The sequence below is a fragment of the Malaclemys terrapin genome, chromosome 2, assembly GCF_027887155.1.
Source record: "Malaclemys terrapin pileata isolate rMalTer1 chromosome 2, rMalTer1.hap1, whole genome shotgun sequence".
Classification (NCBI taxonomy): domain Eukaryota; kingdom Metazoa; phylum Chordata; order Testudines; family Emydidae; genus Malaclemys; species Malaclemys terrapin.
This window is the reverse complement of record NC_071506.1, coordinates 282,861,174-282,882,103: the sequence shown is the minus strand read 5'-3', so window position 1 is coordinate 282,882,103 and position 20,930 is coordinate 282,861,174. Positions and strand designations below refer to the sequence as shown.

At 49.3% G+C, this 20,930-nt stretch overlaps 2 protein-coding genes across 4 annotated transcripts in view; one reads left to right on the top strand and one right to left on the bottom strand.

Moving 5' to 3' along the window:
• The window catches only part of KLHL18 (kelch like family member 18), a 35,079-nt gene extending 30,791 nt beyond the window's left edge, over positions 1-4,288 (bottom strand). For both annotated transcript variants that reach the window (XM_054016777.1, XM_054016778.1), the window contains exon 1: positions 4,063-4,288. In XM_054016777.1, coding sequence (XP_053872752.1) covers positions 4,063-4,200 — 138 coding nt within the window. In that variant the 5' untranslated portion in view covers positions 4,201-4,288. The remainder of the gene's footprint in view (positions 1-4,062) is intronic.
• Positions 4,289-4,448: 160 nt separating this feature from the next.
• Positions 4,449-20,930, top strand: part of KIF9 (kinesin family member 9) — a 41,640-nt gene continuing 25,158 nt past the window's right edge. The window contains exons 1-12 of one of the 2 annotated variants that reach the window (XM_054016775.1): positions 6,532-6,676; positions 8,913-9,013; positions 9,172-9,337; positions 9,475-9,581; positions 10,539-10,763; positions 13,117-13,200; positions 13,311-13,403; positions 14,435-14,582; positions 16,502-16,566; positions 18,462-18,539; positions 19,910-19,978; positions 20,501-20,605. In XM_054016775.1, the coding sequence (XP_053872750.1) occupies positions 6,613-6,676; positions 8,913-9,013; positions 9,172-9,337; positions 9,475-9,581; positions 10,539-10,763; positions 13,117-13,200; positions 13,311-13,403; positions 14,435-14,582; positions 16,502-16,566; positions 18,462-18,539; positions 19,910-19,978; positions 20,501-20,605 (1,305 nt within the window). In that variant the 5' untranslated portion in view covers positions 6,532-6,612. Of the gene's footprint in view, positions 4,534-6,531; positions 6,677-8,912; positions 9,014-9,171; positions 9,338-9,474; positions 9,785-10,538; positions 10,764-13,116; positions 13,201-13,310; positions 13,404-14,434; positions 14,583-16,501; positions 16,567-18,461; positions 18,540-19,909; positions 19,979-20,500; positions 20,606-20,930 lie in introns of those variants that run through there. The other variant, XM_054016774.1, reaches the window with a different exon arrangement.

Here is a 20,930-nt window from a genome sequence, read left to right as displayed (position 1 = left end):
AGAGGAACAGCTGTTTCATCATGTTCAGGAGGCTCTGGGGGGCGGGGGGGGGGAAGGGAGAGGAATATAACTACAATGTTAAGAGAGGAGTTACTGTAGTGGAATGGGGGCTGGGAGGAGAGGTGCCCACAAAATGATATCTAGCTTAAGGTGGGATCCACAATCTGGAACAGTTTGAGAAAGACTGGAATAAGGAATGGTGTTACAAGCCCCCGATCTTAGCAACCCAGACAAATCCTTTATGAGCCCTCAATGGGCACCTTGTACCCTAGCAGGGTGCGCTTCTGCCAGACATACAGCTTAACTTCTGGCCCAGAAACCTTGTGTTCACAGAGATGATCATGCGGAGCAGTGACAGACTTCCCCAAACCCAGCTTAGAATAATCAGAGATTTGACATATCCAGTCAAATCAGCACTTCTTTGCCTAATCGCATCTAAACCAAGCTGCCATCTGCTGCTGAAACAGCACCATGGTCTATTGAGCAACCTGAATTGCAGCAGCCGTGATTCTCAGATGAGAAAACAAGTTGGAAGAGAAGTGTTGGTACAACGTTAAAGTTACCTTACAGGTTTCCTTTGGCAATGATCATTTGAATACTGCTGTTTGTTAATCGTGCACTTTTCCATTAGACGAGTAGAGGTGTCAAATACCCGGCCCATTTATGTGGCTTTAATGACACATTCAGATTCTTTCATTTTAAAATTAAAGTTTCTAGACATTGTGGTTGTGAAGGTATTTTTTCAAACATGAGCCAAATGTAAACTGGTGTAGTGTTGTCGGCCTGAGGCCACATCTACACTACAAAATTAAGCTGACCTAATTTATGTCAGCATACAGCCGCCGCAGTAATTACATAGCTTGTACGTGTCTACACTTTGCTCCTTGTGTCAGAGGTGCACGTCCTCACCAGGAGTGCCTGTATCGACTGTGCTGTCAGCGTGGGACGGCTCCTGAAAGCCAGTAACAGTCAACGTAAGCAACGCAGTGCCTACAATGACACCGCGTCAACCTAACCACATCAACCTTGACTCTACGCCACTCATGGAGGTCGAGTTATTAAGTTGGCGTAGCGGGGCCGTTATGTCACCAGGAGCCAAATTTAAGATTGACACTTCCATAGTTAGGTCAATGCAAGGCAGTTTGCATCAACCTAACTCTGTAGTGTAGACCAGGCCTGAGTGTAGACGCGATAAATCGATCCCCGATCGCTCTGCTGTCTACTCCTGTACTCCACCGCGGCACGAGGCAGAGTCGACCCTGCGCCGTGAGGATGCAAGGTACGTCGACCTAAGATACGTCGACTTCAGCTACACTATTCTCGTAACTGAAGTTGCATATCTTAGGTCGATCCCCCCCTGTGTAGACCAGGTCTATGGCTCACATACCTGTAGCATTAAAGGGCCAATCCTATGCCAACCCGTTACTCTGATTTATGGGTTTAAATCAGCCTCTCTCTAGTATAATCACCACTACATTTTGTGTGCGTACAGATCCCTGACTGTGGGACCTAGAAGCTACTGTAACACAATAAATATCTCCAAGCAGCAAAAACATAAGCTCCCTGAGCAATATTAATTTGTAGCATGACCACTTTAACTAAGTTTCCTGCTTCACAACAGTGCTTGCCAGTCTTGCATTAGAGAGAATTGCAAGACTGATAGCAGTGGGAACATCTCAAATTAACAAATATTTCCTATGGCATCTCAATGGAAAACACAAAACTATTTATGGGGCCACTCCTGGCATGCGAGGATGACTAGTGGCAAGTCATCTAAACAAATATTTAGGGTGAGAAGAGCTGGGCTAGATGACGCACTGGATGCCCCTTTCCACCCAAAGGCATATGACGTGAATGGAGATTAGCAAACTGTGGCTGGGTTGGATTTCAGCTCCCTTTTGTATGGGATACAGTCTCTAGCCTGGGCAACTATTTATACAAAGCCGCTGCTTCTGCCACCTGTGGGGATGAAGAACATAGGATCAGAACTACCAGCTGTTATAGGCCAGTGGCTGCAGGGATCATACACCTTCACCCAAGCTGCACACTGGTGCTGGGGTGCGCACCAGTCTCAGTCATCCAAGACAGATGAGCTCCACCAAGCTAGGAGAGGTCCAAGGGGGTGCGTGGAGGGAGCAGCCCCAACTCCAAAGCCTCCCCAACTTCACTCACCATGGCACAGAAACCAACCAGGGCAAATGGGTCCCCTGGCTCTGCACCAAGGGACAGAGCCCAATGCGGGGGGGGGGGGGGGGGGGGGGGCGGGGTGTTGTCAAACCCCCACCACCCTGCATAAGGTCGGGGAGAAGGACCCCTATAGAAGACAGCACTGGTGGTGCAGACAGAGGCAGGGGCTAGACGGGGATGGGGGGGTTAAGGAGAGACAACCTCCCACCCCAGGACGTCCCTCCCATCCCCCACCTCTGGGCTCCCTCCCCCAGCTCCCCATCCTGGGGCTCCCCATCCCCTGTCACAGCTGCCCCCCGCCAGCCCAGGGCTCCCCATCCCATGTCACCACCGCCCCCCCGCCACGCGGCCCAGGATCCATGTCCCATGTCACCCCCCGGGGGGCTCCCCGTCCCATGTCACCGCCCCCCCCCCAGCGCGGGGCTCCACGTCTCCCCGTCCCATGTCACCGCCCCCCCCCAGCCCAGGGCTCCCCGTCCCATGTCACCGCCCGCCCCAGCCCGGGGCTCCCCGTCTCCCCGTCCCATGTCACCGCCCCCCCCCAGCCCGGGACTCCCCCTCCCATGTCACCGCCCCCCCCCAGCCCGGGGCTCCCCCTCCCATGTCACCGCCCCCCCCCCAGCGCGGGGCTCCCCGTCTCCCCGTCCCATGTCACCGCCCCCCCCCCAGCCCAGGGCTCCCCGTCCCATGTCACCGCCCGCCCCAGCCCGGGGCTCCCCGTCTCCCCGTCCCATGTCACCGCCCCCCCCCCCAGCCCGGGGCTCCCCCTCCCATGTCACCGCCCCCCCCCAGCCCGGGGCTCCCCCTCCCATGTCACCGCCCCCCCCCAGCGCGGGGCTCCCCGTCTCCCCGTCCCATGTCACCGCCCCCCCCCCGGCCAGGGGCTCCCCGTCCCATGTCACCGCCCCCCCCCAGCCCGGGGCTCCCCGTCCCATGTCACCGCCCCCCCCCAGCCCAGGGCTCCCCGTCTCCCCGTCCCATGTCACCGCCCCCCCCCAGCCCGGGGCTCCCCCTCCCATGTCACCGCCCCCCCCCAGCCCGGGGCTCCCCGTCCCATGTCACCGCCCCCCCCCCCGGCCCGGGGCTCCCCCTCCCATGTCACCGCCCCCCCCCAGCCCGGGGCTCCCCCTCCCATGTCACCGCCCCCCCCCCGGCCCGGGGCTCCCCCTCCCATGTCACCGCCCCCCCCCCCGGCCCGGGGCTCCCCCTCCCATGTCACCGCCCCCCCCCAGCCCGGGGCTCCCCGTCCCATGTCACCGCCCCCCCCCCAGCCCGGGGCTCCCCCTCCCATGTCACCGCCCCCCCCCAGCGCGGGGCTCCCCGTCCCATGTCACCGCCCCCCCCCAGCGCGGGGCTCCCCGTCTCCCCGTCCCATGTCACCGCCCCCCCCCCAGCCCGGGGCTCCCCCTCCCATGTCACCGCCCCCCCCCAGCGCGGGGCTCCCCGTCTCCCCGTCCCATGTCACCGCCCCCCCCCAGCGCGGGGCTCCCCGTCTCCCCGTCCCATGTCACCGCCCCCCCCCAGCCCGGGGCTCCCCCTCCCATGTCACCGCCCCCCCCCAGCCCGGGACTCCCCCTCCCATGTCACCGCCCCCCCCCCCCAGCCCGGGGCTCCCCCTCCCATGTCACCGCCCCCCCCCAGCCCGGGACTCCCCCTCCCATGTCACCGCCCCCCCCCAGCCCGGGGCTCCCCCTCCCATGTCACCGCCCCCCCCCCCCCAGCCCGGGGCTCCCCCTCCCATGTCACCGCCCCCCCCCCCCAGCGCGGGGCTCCCCGTCTCCCCGTCCCATGTCACCGCCCGCCCCCAGCCCGGGGCTCCCCGTCCCATGTCGCCCCCCGGGGGCTCCCCCGGCCCGGCCCGCGCCGCCCCGGTACCTTGAGGGTCACGTCGCAGAGCTTGCCCTGCCTCCGGATCTCGCCCATCACCCCGTAGCCCCGGCTGGGCAGGTCCCCCACCGAGAAATGCACCAGGTCCTCGGGGTCCAGCTCCGGCTCGGCCGCCGCCTCCAGCATCTTCCCCGAGCCCCAGCCCGGGCCGCGGCCGCCGCGCTCGCCGCAGGGAGGGCAAGGCGCGAGGAGAGAGACGCCTCCGGCCGCTCCAGCTCCACGCTGGCCCCTCCCGGCCGCCGTAACCAACCAGAGCCCTCGGGCCCCGGCCGGAAACGGACTCCCCTCGCTTCCGCATTCTCCCGGAGCACTTCCGGACGCGGCAGGAAGTGGCGGTAGTCATGGTAACGGTGTGTACACCCACCTGCCTCAGCTTCGCCCCGGTGCCTGCGGCGCTGCGGGACCCGGAGCGACAGGAGCAGGCGGCGGCGGCGGCGGCGGGAAGAGCGGCCGCTCCCAGTCAGTCCCGGGTACCCGGGGCCCTGCCTGCTGCTGCCCGGCCCCGGCCCCTTCCCCGCTCCCCATCCCGCCTCCCAGCGCCCCCGGCCCCAGAACTCCTCACCATCCCTGTCCTTTGCCCGGCCCCACCTCCCAGCGCCCCATCCCCAGCCTCCTGTTCCCGTCTCCTCTCCCCATCCCCACTCCCAGCGCCCTGGTCTGCATCCCCCGCCCCCTGTCTCCATCCTCATCCCCACCCCCACCATCCAGCATCTTTGCCCCCCGTCCCTATTGCCCAGGCATCCCCATTCCCCGTCACCAACCCCATCCCCACCAGCTGTTCTATCCCTCTGTCCCCTCCCCCAGCCTCACCCCTACCTCCCAGCCATCTCCATCCCTCTGTTATCATCCCCAGCCCATCCCCACCCCTTAGTCATCCCCGTCACCAACCCCATCCCCACCTCCTAGCCACCCACATCCCTGTTACTGTCCCCATCCTCACCAGCTGTTCCATCTCTCTGTGCCCAACCCCAGCTTCATCCCCACCTCCCAGCCACCCCATCCCTGTTATTGTCCCCATTCCTGTCCCCACCTTCCAGCATCCCCATCCTCCTGTCTCCACCCTGTCTCCCCGTCCTCATCTCCTGTCTCCATCCCTGTCTTCCTGTCCTCATCCCCATCTCCCTGTCACTGTCCCCAACCCCTCCCCAGCCATCTCTGTCCCCATGTCACCAACCCCATCTCTCAGACATCTTCATCTCCCTGTGACTATCCCCATCTCCCAGCCATCTCGTCCCCACCTCTCAGCCACCCCCATCTCTCAGCCATCACAATTACTGCCTCCACTTTCCTAGTGTCCCCATCTTCGTCTCCACATCCCAACCATCTCCCTATCACCACCACCATCCCCGCTTCCCACCCATCCCTGTATTGCCATTGTTTTTTTCCCCTCATTCCAGCCATCCCTGTGTTGCTACTGTCTATGCATCTTGCTGTCCCTGCATGACCACCACCATCATCGACACATCCCAACCAACCCCTCATCATCACCTCTTCCAACCTCACTTTCTGGATCACACCGTCCTCTTCCCCGTGTCCCAGCCATCTCCTATCTCCTATCTCCTATTGCCATTGCTCCCATGTCACCACCATCCTCATCCCTGTATCATCTCTGCCTCCATCCCCAATGTCCCAGCTGTCCCTGAGCTCACATTGCCACGGCTCCTGCATCCCATGTTCTCACCCCTGCATCACCTCCATTTCTGTACCCACCATCCCAACGATCCTCGTGCCATCTCTAATCCCACAGCCCTGTGTCACTGTTGGCTCTGTAACCACGTCCCAGGCATTTAAAAAACCTGGTTGACTACATGGCTTGGGAGATTGGTAATGGTCTATGGAGCCTTGTACTTCTAGGTCACTGGTTAAAAGCCTGTCTGCTGACAAAGTTGAAAGGCTATTTGGTGGCCTGTGTGGAATGACTTTGGTGGATCTCAATCAGTGGATAGGTGCCCATGTGACAAAAACAACCATCACAAGTGACACTAATTGGCATCCTTGTTGCAGTCACAGCAGAAAGGCCTTGCAAGGACTGAACGGGCTGTGGAGATTGAACTCCCTTTCTTATCCATAGCTGTGAACCTTCTGTCAATGGTAAAGAGTCACTTTCTTCTAACACTGAACGAGGAATTTTATTAGAATAAGAAAAATTGCATTAGCCCCAAGGCTATTCTCTCCCTCTCTGTGCTTCACCTTAGAGCTTCTGCTTAGAGCCTTCTCCAACTCTCTCTTCCTGTCTGGCTTCTTGCTATGGCTGTAAAGAAACAGTGCACCTATCCTCACAATCTTCTTGTCAAGGTAGAAGCCTATTGGGAATTGGTCCTGCTTTGAGCAGGGGGTTGGACTAGATGACCTCTTGAGGTCCCTTCCAACCCTGATATTCTATGATTCTATGATTCTATTGCTGTGGTACTGTGAAAGATTACAGTACCACTACCTGAACTGTACCTGTTCTTTGGATAAAGAAAGAACTTCACTCTCCGGGACCATCAGTCGTTCACTAGCACTAAATACATTTTGAAGTAATAACATAGAAAGTGCATGTTCATGTGTATCTGTTTCATCTCCTCCAGGTGTCCCCACAAGCCATTATCTGTATTAGTTGGTGAGTATCATGAGTCTGATGAGATGGTGAGAATTTTCCAATCTAAGGGTCTAATCCTGCAAGTCCTTAGTTGGTGAAACTGTCATTGAGTCCTGTGGGAGTTTTGTGCATCTCGGGTCACAGGATTGTATCCTAAATTAGATTAACAGTATGAATTAGACACAGTGCCTGACATACCACCAGACAATGGTCATATGTCAATGCAATGTAAAGGTTTTAATAATCCTCTATGCTGGAGTGTTGATAAAGAAGGAAATTAGGAGGTGTTTGGATCCGGATTATGCTAGGAGTTTGGGTTTGGATTGGGTCATTTTAAATTCTTGAAAATCAGCTGTTCGTGTGAGATTTTCAATGTCTTGGGCTAACATTTGACAAAAATAACTTTTTTCATGATATTTCTGCCATGTTTAAACCAGAGCCAGAAAACACATGGTTGTAGCGGTGCGTTGGATCCGATCCCCATTCCAGAAAATCCTATTGGATTTGGGTTCAGGGTGCCAGGTTTGGGCCTCGTTTAGTTTTAAGGAGGAATCTGAATGAAAAGAATATTGTCATTTGGTGCATTAAGAGACGGTTAATTGAAACTAGAATTTGACCTTCCAGATGTCCTCTATTTTAGGAGTGCACACCAAAAGCATTTGCATCCAACCATTACTGAACTCTAGGGAGAGAGAACCAGGGTGTCAGAATCATGCAAAACCAAAGAGCCAAGGAAAATGACAAGGGAATCATTAGGTACAATTAAAGAGAAATCCCCCTCATATGAAATGAATACACATCCATGCCCAGGGTTGTGTTTCTTGAGCCATTCAGATTGTTTGTAAAGTGCTTTGAGAGCCTCACATGAAAGGGGCTTTTCAGTGATCATGAGACAAAGAAATGTCTATATTTTATTATTAATTTAAAAAATGAATCAGATGGATAATAAACCACCTAAAGCAGTGTAAGGAATGCAGAGCCTTGTTCTACATGGTATCGGTAATGTTGTAACCCTGTCTTAGGTCATTTGATCTTAGGTGAACAATACACAAATGATCACCCTAGAAAGCTGATATGCTAACATACAACACCCCAGGGGTATTCACCCCTGTGTAATGGCCACTTTATGCTATCTATGCCCTTGGGAGGTGCAGAGCCCCTACAAAGGGGGGTGTTCTGGAGTGGTCCATGAATAGGTAGGGCCGGGCAGGAGTAGGTGTGGTCAGAGCATTCCTAGTTATTCTGAATTATTCCCTTTTGCTCAAGGCCCACAGTGCCCATACTAGTTGCACAAGTTAAGGCAACTCTCAGATTGCAGGCTGTTTGGGGAAGGACCACATTCATCTCTCTGTCTGTATAGTGCTTAGCACAAAGTGGCCATAATCTTAATCAGAGAATCTGGGTGTCATAGTGAAATAATAATAATAATTAATCATGAATAAATAACATAGCAGCTTTTGTCCATGGATCACAAAATCCTATGTCTGATGTAAAACATTTTCATTAAAAGTTTGTGGCTAAATTGTTGCTGCTGTAGCACTGCGCTTTTAACACATCCTCCTGTTCCTGTAAGAATTACATGGCTCGGTCTTTGCGTTTATACTCTCTCAGTGACTTCCAGTGCTCTGTTTACAGGTGAAAAGATTATTTTTCCAGCTGTCAGCATCACTTATTCACGCTGGGATCTGAAAATCAAGCTGGGCTTTCCCTGCCTCTCAATTCACCAGTGATCAAAAGTTTGCTGACAGAACCTAGGGCCAAATTCTGCACTCAGGTACACCACTGTAAAGATGGCGTAACTGCATCAATGTCAATGGTTTTGTATCAGCGAGCAGAATCCGGCCGTTAGCTGAGAGTTGCACTGATGATGCATGAGGCAGAATAGAATCCATTTCATTCTCCTGTAGCTATTTTGTTCTGCAGCACTAGCAGGAAGAGAAGCTTGTTCGTGTCAGTAAATAGCTAGGATTCAGATGCACAAGAAGAAATTGTAATGACTAAGAAGGTTTTTGCATGTTCTATTTTTACATGTTCACTTTTCTGACTTTAAACATTTCCCTGCTTAGGCTAGATATGAGCCTATAGTTCCTCTTAATAAACCATAGTTAGAAACTACAGCTTAACATTTGTAAACAGTTTATTTTAAAAATTGATGACACTGCAGCCTACCTTTTGCTGATTAAAGTGTTTAAACTGTATTTTAGGGAACACAGGATTTTCTTGTAAACCTGATTTTCCCTTTTCCCCCTTCTTTTAGTTACAATGAGTGCAAAAGAAAATAAAGTACATGCATTTGTGCGAGTCAAGCCAACAGCTAATTTTCCTCAAGACATGATCAAGTATGGGCCAGACAATAAGGTAAAGGAACAAGAGACATAAGGCGCATAATGGATCTAGACTCTGATTTAAGTTATGGTAGCAGAAATGAGGACTAACCCTGCTGCAGTTACACCAGGGATGAATTTGGCCCAATATCCCTTGTAGCACATCAACAGTCTTCATCTCTGTCTTTTTAGAGCATAGATATTTACATCAGGAGGGATGTTAAGAAAGGAGTCGTCAATAACAAGCAGACTGATTGGTCCTTTAAACTGGATGGTGTTCTTCACAATGCCTCCCAGGATTCGGTTTATGATGCAGTAGCTAGGGACTTGGTATCCCAAGCTCTGGATGGCTATAATGGTAAGTTTTTAATTGATATTTGTGTTATTTTAAGAAATAGTGGGGCTCCCCATCGGAGGATAAGATCCCTTTGATGTCACATTGGAGAAATGAATGAGTTCTACTGAATTTATTCTTTTGTTTTAAAACTTTTCCAGGCACTATAATGTGCTATGGGCAAACAGGAGCTGGTAAAACATACACCATGACAGGAGCAACCGAAAACTACAAGCATAGAGGAATCATACCCCGAGCTATACAGCAGGTACTGAAGTTTTGAATTAGGAAGGAGGGGAAGAAGGAGAAACTGGTACATCTGTCATATCATCTGCTGTCCTCCCAGTCCTGAGAAATTTGTTGACCACCCCAAACATGGGCTACAAGGTCACCACCAATCATTTTAACAGGAGATGGATATTATATGGTCCTTAAAGAAGTTGTGGGACAATAAAACATCATTATGTTGCATCGTGATGTTCCATTGTGATTTTTCATTGTAACCCTGTGACCTTGTGCCGTGAGAGAGGTGACATTTCAATGCAATGAGATGACGTTGCATTGCGACAGGCGGACATGTCATCCTGTTGCAACATAAACATGATGTCATGATGTGCAACTTTCTTAACCTCTCAAAAGGGCACTCTGTTGGGTGAAGATTCTTGTGTGCCTGCTCACAGAAGCACAGCTGAAAAGCAGAGTGAAGGGCTGACATAACCTACACAAACCAAAGCTGGAAGGTGTTTCGCAACAGAACGTTTTATTATTTGTTTCCAGTAGCTACTGGGTCAGGTGTTTTCCGAGCATAAAAAAGAACTAATTCCTGCATCACGGAGCTGATCTCATTAGCTCATTGTTATATTGTCCTTAACTCCCGCCCGAGTAATTTCTTACTAGTTATATTCCTTGGTGTTAGTGTAAGTGCTGTTCATGCAATTAGAAAAAAGCAATTCAGCCAGCAAATGGAATGTTCTTTACTGTTTAGAGAAATCACAGAAAACTCTTGTTTTAGGCTGCCTACCCTTGACAGTGTCCCTTTAAAGGTACAATATTTTCAAAACCAGAATAATTTTGAAAATCTTATTAGAGCCGCTGCAGTCCTGCTGAGAGTGTGCCATATACTGACTGACTGATTTATAGTGATTCACGTCCTGAAAAGCCACAAATTGATAGGAACCTTGTTTGTGAACTCAGACTGTCATTGACAAGCATATGATCTGTGCAGGTGTTCAGGGCAGTTGAAGAACACATCGATCAGTCCATCACTGTCCGAATATCCTACCTGGAAATCTACAACGAGACTCTGTTCGACCTTCTCTCCACTATGCCTCATGACATGTCCGGTGACACTCACATGGCTGTCGTGGAGTACCCACAGGGTGTCTTTGTGAAGGGCTTATCTATGCATCCAGCCAGCCACGAGGAAGATGCTTTAAATCTCCTGTTTGAGGCAAGATAAAACAATGACTCACTATTATTTCTCATCCTTATTTTTTATGTTTATTTTTGCTGATTTAGCTGAGGAAAGGAAAGTTGTCTGGGGTTAGAGCAGAAGATGGGAAGTCATGGGTGAGATCCTCACTTCTTCTCCAGCCCCGGCATAAAACCCCTGGTTCCTGCCAGGGAGGGTTCCTCTGGTGCAGATACTGTGGAAAACAGCCTACGGCTGCTGTCCGAGAACCCCCTTGCAAGTCCTGGTATATTGGCAGTACTGGGGTGAGGCTGGAGGTGGAAGAGGTGTGTCTGGGATGGGGCTGCAGCACATAGTGCTGTGGAGATTCCAGGCAGCATTGTGGCCCATAGGGCAGGCCAGGGAGGCTGCTGTAACTTAGACAGGTCCCCAGGGTTGTCTAAATTATACTGAGGGCCTCTCTAGCCCTAGAGCAGCCCAGGATGGGGAGTGCAAGATGGCTTGTTTCCAGTGCGCTGGTGATCACATTTAGGAAGTCAATGAGCAGCTTAAGCAGAGTGCAAAGGACAGTCCTAATTAGCAAAACCGATGTCTGAACTGTGTTGTCTTTCCTTTTTGAAAAAATGCCTGCCAGCTGTCCTGGCTGAGTCAACGCTCTCCCATACCAAGCGAAGACACCTGCCATTGACACTTTCTACAGATAAATGGGGCAGTCATGGCATGCCCACGTCTAGTCAGTCATACAGAGGGGACACTCAGATAGCTGGGCAGGTGAAACGAGGGGGCATACATACATCTGCACCAATTTCGCACATAGGGGCCTTAGCTTGGACAAGAGGAAGTTGAATAGTTAGCTCCCTATGTAGAAAGCAAGTTTCACCAATAGCTGACAAGCCCTTTAAAACCCTTCCTTTTTTTGCTTTCTAATTGCTGAGCCTATGTTCTGGTGTTCTGAAAAAGCTCAGGTTGGGTAGTCAACTGGGTTACTAGTAACAATCATTCTTGATTTCTAGAACGGGAGACATATCATAGAATATCAGGGTTGGAAGGGACCTCAGGAGGTCATCTAGTCCAACCCCCTGCTCAGAGCCGGACCAATCCCCAGGCAGATTTTTGCCCCAGATCCTTAAATGGCCCCCTCAAGGATTGAACTCACAACGCTGGGTTTAGCAGGCCAATACTCAAACCACTGAACAAGACCTGGGAGTCAGGAGAAATGCCAGAGCAGTTTTTGGAGATAACTAGGCACATAGACATCAAAATGATCTAAACAGCACCACAGTAATTTGTGTCTGCAAATTGTGGGTATAAGAAGGGAGACTGAGTTTTGAAAAATTTGTCCTTTGATCTCTGTGCTTCCATTTCCTCATCTGTAAAACAGGGATAAGAACGACAAAGAGTCCTGTGGCATCTTATAGAGTAACAGAAGTATTGGAGCATAAGCTTTCCTGGGTGAATACCCACTTTGTCTGATGCTGCGTCTGACAAGTGGGTATTCACCCACAAAAGTTTATGCTCCAATACTTCTGTTAGTCTATAAGGTGCCACAGGTCTCTTCATCACTTTTTACAGATCCAGACTAACATGGCTACCCCTCTGATACTTGAGGGATAAGAACATTTCTCTAAAGACACCAACTTGACTGGGTTCCTGTTTTGGGGTCTCGACTCCTTACCATGAGGCAGAGCGGAACTCCTCTAGTTCTCAAAGGCTTTGAGACACAAGCAGGCCAGCCGCCTTTTGAGACCCACTACAGGTGCCTTAGTGGTGCCCTCTAGAACTTCAGTTCCTTTCTCACCATGCTCCACTGTGACGCTCCCTGTCAGAACTGCAGCCAACACAGACTGTCACAGCATCATTTTCAGTGACTGATTCATTTTCCTGTGGGCCCTTCTTATCCTATAAGTACTCTTGGGTGTCCATTACATTTAGGGGAGATCTTTGCCTCATGCTTATCAAGGAATGGAAGCAGGCATGGACGCACTAAGCCTTGCCTGCCTGTTCCTCAAAGGGCCACATTTTTTGAGGGTTAGGGGAGCTCTGGCCCCTTCCACACTAGGAACCTGAGCCCCAAGGATGGGAATCCAGTTAATATGGAATGTTCAGAGAAGCAGTGTGACAGATAAGTAGTGATCCCTTACCTGTCTTCATGAGTGGAATATTTGTAATGTGCTTCGAGAGCCATGCTAGAAATGCCTACCATAGACAGATGTTGAGAGCGCCTCAGATAGAAGGCTGTGGATAAGTGACCAATTTTATTATTATCTCTACATATTGAAGATACAAGCATTGTTTATTTAACGGTGACTTCAATAGTCTTCCTTTCACATTTATTCTACTAGTATTTTATTTTTTAATAAAAATAATGTCCTCTATTTTAACTTCATTTCAGGGTGAGACCAACAGAATAATAGGTGAACATACTCTGAATAAAAATTCATCCAGGTCCCATTGCATATTCACTATCTATATTGAGGTAAGTCCGCTGGCAGGTTTCCTGGGGGCTCAGAAACCTAGGGGTCTTTAGAATTTAAATGTGTACTCTACTTCAATTGTGTGTAATGTTAAATACAATTTTTTTCCCAGTCTCATTCCAGAATTTTGTCAGATGCCAAATACACTGCTTCAAAAATTAACCTAGTGGATCTGGCAGGTTCAGAAAGACTGGGGAAGACTGGGGTAAGCAGATGTGAAAAAATGTTTGCTCTCTAAGAGATGGGTCCAGTTATTAAAGTGATGCTTGTGGAGTCAGAGGACTTTCCCACTACAGTTAATGGAAACAGCAAAACTCAATTCCCTTTATGTCACATTGAACATTTACCTCTAAAGGAGGCTGCTAGTGAACATAATTTATATTTCTGCTTTAGCCAACAGAATTTTATTCTTGCTTGTTTCTGGGAATCGTGTCCGGACGAGAAGGGGCTTGATTCTGGTGTTAGATATACTCTTCAGTTGTTAATCCTTAAGTATGTGTCAGCATCCCCTTACCACAGTTGCACATGAGGAGCTGAAGATTTTTCAGAATCTGTGCTTGACACAAGAATCAACCCCCTGGTCAGTAGATAGGAGGAACCATGACAAATCTCAACCCCATGAAAGCAGCAGAGGAGCTCGGTTATCTTCAGTAGCTGGAATGTCTTTTTATCAAGTCCAAATGTGCAAAACTCCATCCTCCAGGCAACTCTCTCCTGCTCGATCATTCCTTCCGACAATGCCATTGCTCAGTCTAGGCAAGAGACTGAGCCATCCCTCTTATGGGGAACTCTTTGTAATTCAGCTTCATTCTGCAACTGCACTGAAAGCAGAAATCCTTCTGCTTCTGGTGATACTACGGAGACTGATGCAATCGCCTTTCTGGAAGAATAGGGAACAACTTAAACCTTCAGTGCTCCCCTGTGATATACTATATTGTGTTGAGCAAGAAATCCCCGGGCAGCCTTGTGACAAAGGGAGGATTTCCCCTTTCAGAACTAGGAAAGCCAATATTCTGGCAGACTTGTTATTGCCAAATCACGGCCCTGAAGAACTTGCTCTCAAATTGCAGGAAGCCCTTCAGAATCTAGTATCTCATAGTTAGTCTGTGTTGGACTCATCATCTCATTTATCCTCCACTTCAATCAGAGCTGTAAGCCCAGTGAGGGACACACTCTTTCGCAGTTCACCCAGAAAGATGCATGTGGAAACTTTTTGCCTTTTGGTCTTTCTTGCAGTCCGAGGGGCAGGTTCTGAAAGAAGCCACATATATCAACAAATCTTTGTCATTCCTTGAGCAAGCTATCATTGCACTGGCTGATCGTAAGAGGGACCACGTCCCCTTCCGGCAGAGCAAGCTCACCCATGCCCTTAAGGATTCATTAGGTAAGGACCTGGAATCGGAATAGAGGGACGAGAAAATACCTTGGTTTCGGTTCTCATGGGGAGATCAAGCCATGACCAAACACGCTCAGTCAATCTGATGGCTTGTCTACACAGTGATTTAATGCGTGGCCAGCCAGAGTGTGAATCTACAGCGCACTAGCTTGCTGTGCACTAACTGGCCCTGTGGACCCTGTTATAACACACTAAAAGTTCCATCGTGCACTTTGACCTCCTACCATTCCAAACAAGCTAAACCAAGGCAAAGTGATTTCCAGATCACTCACCATTTCAATGATGTGCACCCATGTCAAACAGCAGTATGTCAAAGCGCACTACTGAACTTACAGTGTGCTGTAGCATTGTCCACACGGCCAGTTAGTGCGCGGCAAGCTAGTGCACAATAGAGTCACGCCCTGGCTGGCCATGCACTAAATCACTGTGGAGACAAGCCCTCAGTTAATAGTCTAACATGAAAAATTATCAGTGGTTTCTGTTTTTCTTACCCTAATGAAACATCAGGCATACGTACTGTGACAGACCCAGACCAGTGGTGTACAGGAGTCTGGTAGAGGGCAAATATACTGGTCACTGGATGAGTAGTTTTCTGTTCCCTGAGTGACCAGAGCAGGGGCTGCACTAGAGTAATCAGGAACCTGCTAGAACCAGTTAAGGCAGGTAGGCTAATTAGGACACATGGAGCCAATTAAGAAGAAGCTGCTAGAATCAATTAAGGCAGGCTAATCAGGGCACCTGGGTTTTAAAAGGAGCTCACGTCAGTTTGTGGTGTGAGTGTGAGGAGCTGGGAACAAGAGGCGCAAGGAGCTGAGAGTGAGAGGGTGCTGCTGGAGGACTGAGGAGCACAAGCTTTATCAGACACCAGGAGGAAGGTCCTGTGGTGAGAATAAGGAAGGTGTTTGGAGGAGGCCATGGGGAAGTAGCCCAGGGAGTTGTAGCTGTCATGCAGCTGTTACAGGAGGCACTATAGACAGCTGCAATCCACAGGGCCCTGGGCTGGAACCTGGAGTAGAGGGCGGGCCCGGGTTCCCCCCAAACCTCCCAATTGACCTGGACTGTGGGTTCTTCCAGAGGGGAAGGTCTCTGGGCTGTTCCCCAAGCCACATGGTGAATCTCTGAGGCAAGAAAATCTGCCAATAAGCGCAGGACCCACCAAGATAGAGGAGGAACTTTGTCACAGTACACACAAGCCTCATACTGATCAAGCCAGTAGAAACTTGACTAAACTTTTTTCAGCTGAGAATACTTTAAAAACACACCACAGTCCTTTCAAAGTTCTGATCCTGCAGGTGCTATCAACTCTCATTGAGTCCTGCAGGAGTTGAGGATGATCAGGGCCTGGGCAAAAATGACAAATGCAAAAACTGTATTACAGCTGGAATCTGTAGGACAGGAATCCACTTCAACAACACAGTATAACACAGTCTGAATAGAGGAAGCAACTGAAGACAGGCTGTAGACATTGGCAGTAAGGAACTGATATCATACAAATTTAGGGTGGAATTTCAAAGCTCTCAGCATTGGCCCAATCCTGCTCCTCCCTCTGATTTCATTGGATGAGAAGCCAACACTGAGGGCTTTTAAAATTCCATCTTTCAGCTTTTACCCCACTCCAGCCATTTACAGTTTGCATTGCCGCATACTTCACACTAACTCCGAAGGCTGGAGCCAGAATATTGGCTATTCCCTTAACTCGTTCCATACCACCATGCTTATGAGCATTATCTTTCATGGTCACCACCGATAACCCTTCCTGTGTCCTTGGAGGAAAAATTACAAACTAGCTATGTTCATTGTAGTCGTGCTGTGTCTTTCATTCTTCACTCACTACAGAATGTAAAATTCTCCAGGAAGGAACCCAGCACAGAGGAAGTCACATTCCTCCCCCTTGCTGTCTTTTTCAGGGGGAAACTGCAATACAGTCCTGGTGGCAAATATCTATGGTGAAGCTGTTCAGATAGAGGAGACTGTAAGTATTGAAACAACGAGGAGTCCTTGTGGCACCTTAGAGACTAACAAATTTATTTCGGCCTAAGTTTTTGTGGGCTACAGCCCACTTCATCAGATGCATGGAGTGGAAAATACAGTAGCAGGTGTGTATGTATATATATGTGTGTGTGTGTATGTGTATATATATATATATATATATATATATATACACACACACACACATACATAGTACATGAAAAGATGGGAGTTGCCTAACCAAGTGGGGGGTCAGTTTTTGCTGATCCAGACTAACATGGCTACCACTCTGAAACCTGTAAGTGAAGAGAGTTCCTTCAGAAACGATGTCCTTCATTTAAAGACATTTTGGTCCTGTCTGTGCTACAGTCAAAATCATGCCAGCAATAACCATGATTAAATTGTAGCATGCACAGCGCTGTAGTTTGAGGTCCAAGGGAAGTATCATGTCGAATTCAACAAAATCATTGACATTGCATCAAATGCAGCATGGGACTATATGGGGCTGGTTTTTCCAGTCTGCTAAGGCCACTTTGTGGCCACATAAGCCATCCATTGAGAATGCTAATCTTCCAAGGGGAAAACGAGACTCACCCAGATAAATACTCAAGGCCAAATTCAGCCTGGATCTAAGCATGCATAGTTTCATATGTACCTTTCCAACAATGGGTGTGGAACTACAGCACACAGTGAAGTCAATAGTTATACTTAAGGCCCTGTTATAATCGGAGATCTTTTTTTGAAAATGCCCAGTAGTGCCACGCATGAAGTGTTGATTTTCATAGAATATGCCTGGCAGCCAAGTCCCTTGCGAAGTGCTGCAATTTTTCCAACGATGGGGAGGCAAAAGTGAGCATCTGTGCAAGTCAGTCCTGTGCTCAGTGCAACTGGTAGTGCGCAGTAGCATCACCTTGGAGGAGCAGTGCGGGGGGGGACCCATGTGAGGCACAGTAGCCAGCGCTGCCACCACTTGGAACACAAGCAGCTGTGGCCTCAGTGAGGAGGAAGAAATGGGCATTTGTGCTCTGGTCTTATGCTCAGTGTGAGGCCTGGCACACGTCAGTGTCATGTCAGAGCAGCTGTTTGGGGGGACGTGGCCGCTGGTCTTATGTGAGGTACAGTAACCAGTGCGGCAGCCGCTTGGAACATGCCCTACAAGCCACACAGAGCACAAGACTGGCATGCACGGATGCCTGCTTCCACCTCCCCACTGTTGGAAAAATCGCGGTAATGGGCTAATTTTGTGATTTCCGCTCAGTCAGTGAAATTGTGATTTCCACAGGGCCTTAGCCATCCCACTTTACACCAGGGCTGAATTTGGTCCTTGGTAGCAACTACACAAACAATTTGGTATGCTAGTACCAGCAATAACCTCCTCATGGTGAGATCACTTAGGCTTTGGAATAATTCTTCTCAGGAAGTTGGTGGTAGCCTCATTGCTTGAGTCATTTAAAATTGGGCCGAACAAAACACTACCATAAAGTATTGAAGGGAAGAATTCTGCAGTTTACCAGGGAAGGAGTTAACTAGCAGACATTTTTTGAAATGAAATGACCTATCATACAATCTTCTCTGCTATTGCATATCATGATTGTTATTTATTATTTGTGCTGCAGTGACACCTAGAGGCCCTAGTCCCATTGTACACACATATAACAGAAAGGACAGTCCCCACCCCGAAGAATTTACCATCTAAAGTCATCATCTAAAGATGAATAATCATCTAGAAGCAACCTACTCCTGGAATTGGGATAGTGTAGAATGGTGGCCTACAATGATATAGCTTTTCCATTTCTAGCTTCTGGGATCCTATAGCATTAAAATAGCAAAGGTTTTTGAGTCTGGTCTGGTGACCCAAACTTGTTTCGTGGTTAACAGGCAAACTGTAATGTTTTTCAGCTCTCCTCTCTCCGTTTTGCTACCAGAATGAAATGGGTCACAACGGAGCCAGCCATCAATGAGAAATATGACCCAGAGGTATGTATATTTTTGAAGGGAAATGGAAGGAAGGAGGTTCTCTTTTTCTCAGATCCAGGAAAAATTAAGACAATGCTTCCCAAGCTTCGTCATCATGTGTATCACAGCTTAATAGATAAACTGTCCCATGGACACCTTCCCTCCCACTGAAAGGATCATCTCCAGTCCTATCTGAGACCCTGCAGACCACCTCCTTTCCCACAGCTGGTCACACAACATCCCTGCAACAACTACAGCAATTATTCACATGGAAAAGCAACATTAGAAAAGTAATCAATATCTTTTAGCTTCTTTTAATGCACTTTAAAATAAGGAGGAGACTTGGCATTTTGTGTCCAACCAGTTCTCCTCAGACCACCAGCAAGTGCTCGATGAATTACTGGTGGTCCATGTACCACACTATGGGAACCATGCTGCACAACACACGTGGCGGGAGAAAACCTTGCTGTACTGAACCGTCCGATTTCACATGTCTGTCTACAGTAGGTGGAAGCAGAGAACCATATAGAGGAGCTTCCTCCAAGAGTTTTCAGACGAGGCTGTGGACTGTGCAACAAACTTTTCCCCTTCAGCTCCCTTTCTTTTGCTGCGTGATGAACTGAGTGGAAAAGAACTGAAATGCATTTAATGAGATTATTACATGTGGATGCTAAGTGGGAGCTTTGCGAAGGCACAAAGGGCCGTTTGGCAATTAATTCCCACTGAGTTTCAATGGGAATTGCCCCCTCAATATCCAAAGCTTTAAAATATTCCAGATTAGGGAGACATGCAGGTCTCAAGTATGCCGTGTGAATCTGCTAGCGTAATGCATTCCTGTTAAAGTCAGTGGGGAAACTGGCATTGCCTTCAGTGAAAGCAGCATTGGGGCTCTGTGCCTTCTGTTTTCAAAATAATGCCATGTAATCCAGAAAGACCACAGTATGGGGGCATCAGATCCATGAAGCACTGACTAGATAAACAGGTGGCTTTCCCTTGAAAGCTTAAAGTGACTTTACAGAGGGTGGCTCAAGACACAGCAAAGGAGGCTGCCTGCTGGAAGCTATACTAAGGCCAAGTGATTTCCAGATCACTTACTCACCATTTCAATGCTGTAAGCCCAGCAGTGAATTCTCTGGGAGTTGGTACACAGCGGAGATTTTATTCAGCAGCTATAGGTGTAGTTTGACCTCTATATTTGTGGGGGGCAGCTCCAGTCAAGCCAATGGGGAGGCAAATTCCACGCCTGCCTTAGGCTTGCAATTTGGGGGGGGTAACACCTCCCCTGCCCCCCACCAAACTACGCCCATGCCAGCAGCCAATCTGAAGTGGCTTTGGACAGTTCTTTCTCTAGTAGCACTTGGTCACTTGGCATCTTTTTGTTTTCCTGCTAGCGGATGGTCAAGAATCTGGAGAAGGAGATTGTTCTTCTGAAGCAGGAACTAGCCATGCATGACAGCTTGGTAAGGAACAGGCTGCAGCCATTAATTGCTGCCTATGCTTTCTCTCTAAGCCATCTTGCTGGGGATATTAGTGTGTGCTTTATCTTGATTTTAATTTCTCTCTAGGATCAGTTATATCCATGCTTGTCAAGCTTTTGCTTTCCCACTGTGTCCCCAGTGGAGTCCTTTGAGTTTAGACAGAGTTCTGAGGGGTCCCCACCAGTTTTCCCTCTTGTTCATTTCCCATTCCACAAGGTTCCATGTCATAGTCATTAACCCGCAGAGTCCTGAATGCCAGACAGTATAGCCTTTCAAAACCCATCAGTGCCTGTCCTTAATTCGCTCAGAAGGGAGAGGCAGGGGGTGCACCACTCCCAGCCAACTCCAGAGTCCAGTGCCCAGCCAGTCTACAGGATGGGAAGCAAAGTCTAAGAATGAAACCTGCCGTGGCAAGGCAGAGCACAGCCAGGTGACCGTCAGGCTAGCATTTGCCCAGCTTATTGTAAATTGTTGCAGTTCATCTGTTCACCTTTTCATCCCTAGGTCAACCGTTCTCTGGTGAATTATGACCCTCTGAATGAAATCCAGATAGCAGAGATTAACTCTCAAGTCCGCAGGTACCTAGAAGGAGCCACAGATGATATTGATGTGAGTAGCTACCTAACTGACAACTTGCTCAGCTGGTTATAGTTGGCTGGATTCCAGGCTCTTTCAGCTAGAGGGAATGAAATCACTTTGTGGAGGAACTGAATTTAGAATTAAAGGTGGCACTAACTTTTTGAACACTTCCCTGTTATTTACAGGGATACTCTGGACACCTGCCTTCTCCTCTAATTCTTATCTCCCCTTAAGTGAGTAGGAAGCTCTAGGAGGCTTCCACCCTGGCCTCAAACTCAGTGGGATGGTCTGCTTTGAACGTCCTTAAAAAGACAGTGTCAGAATTCTCCATCTGGGTAAAACCATGTCATAAGAA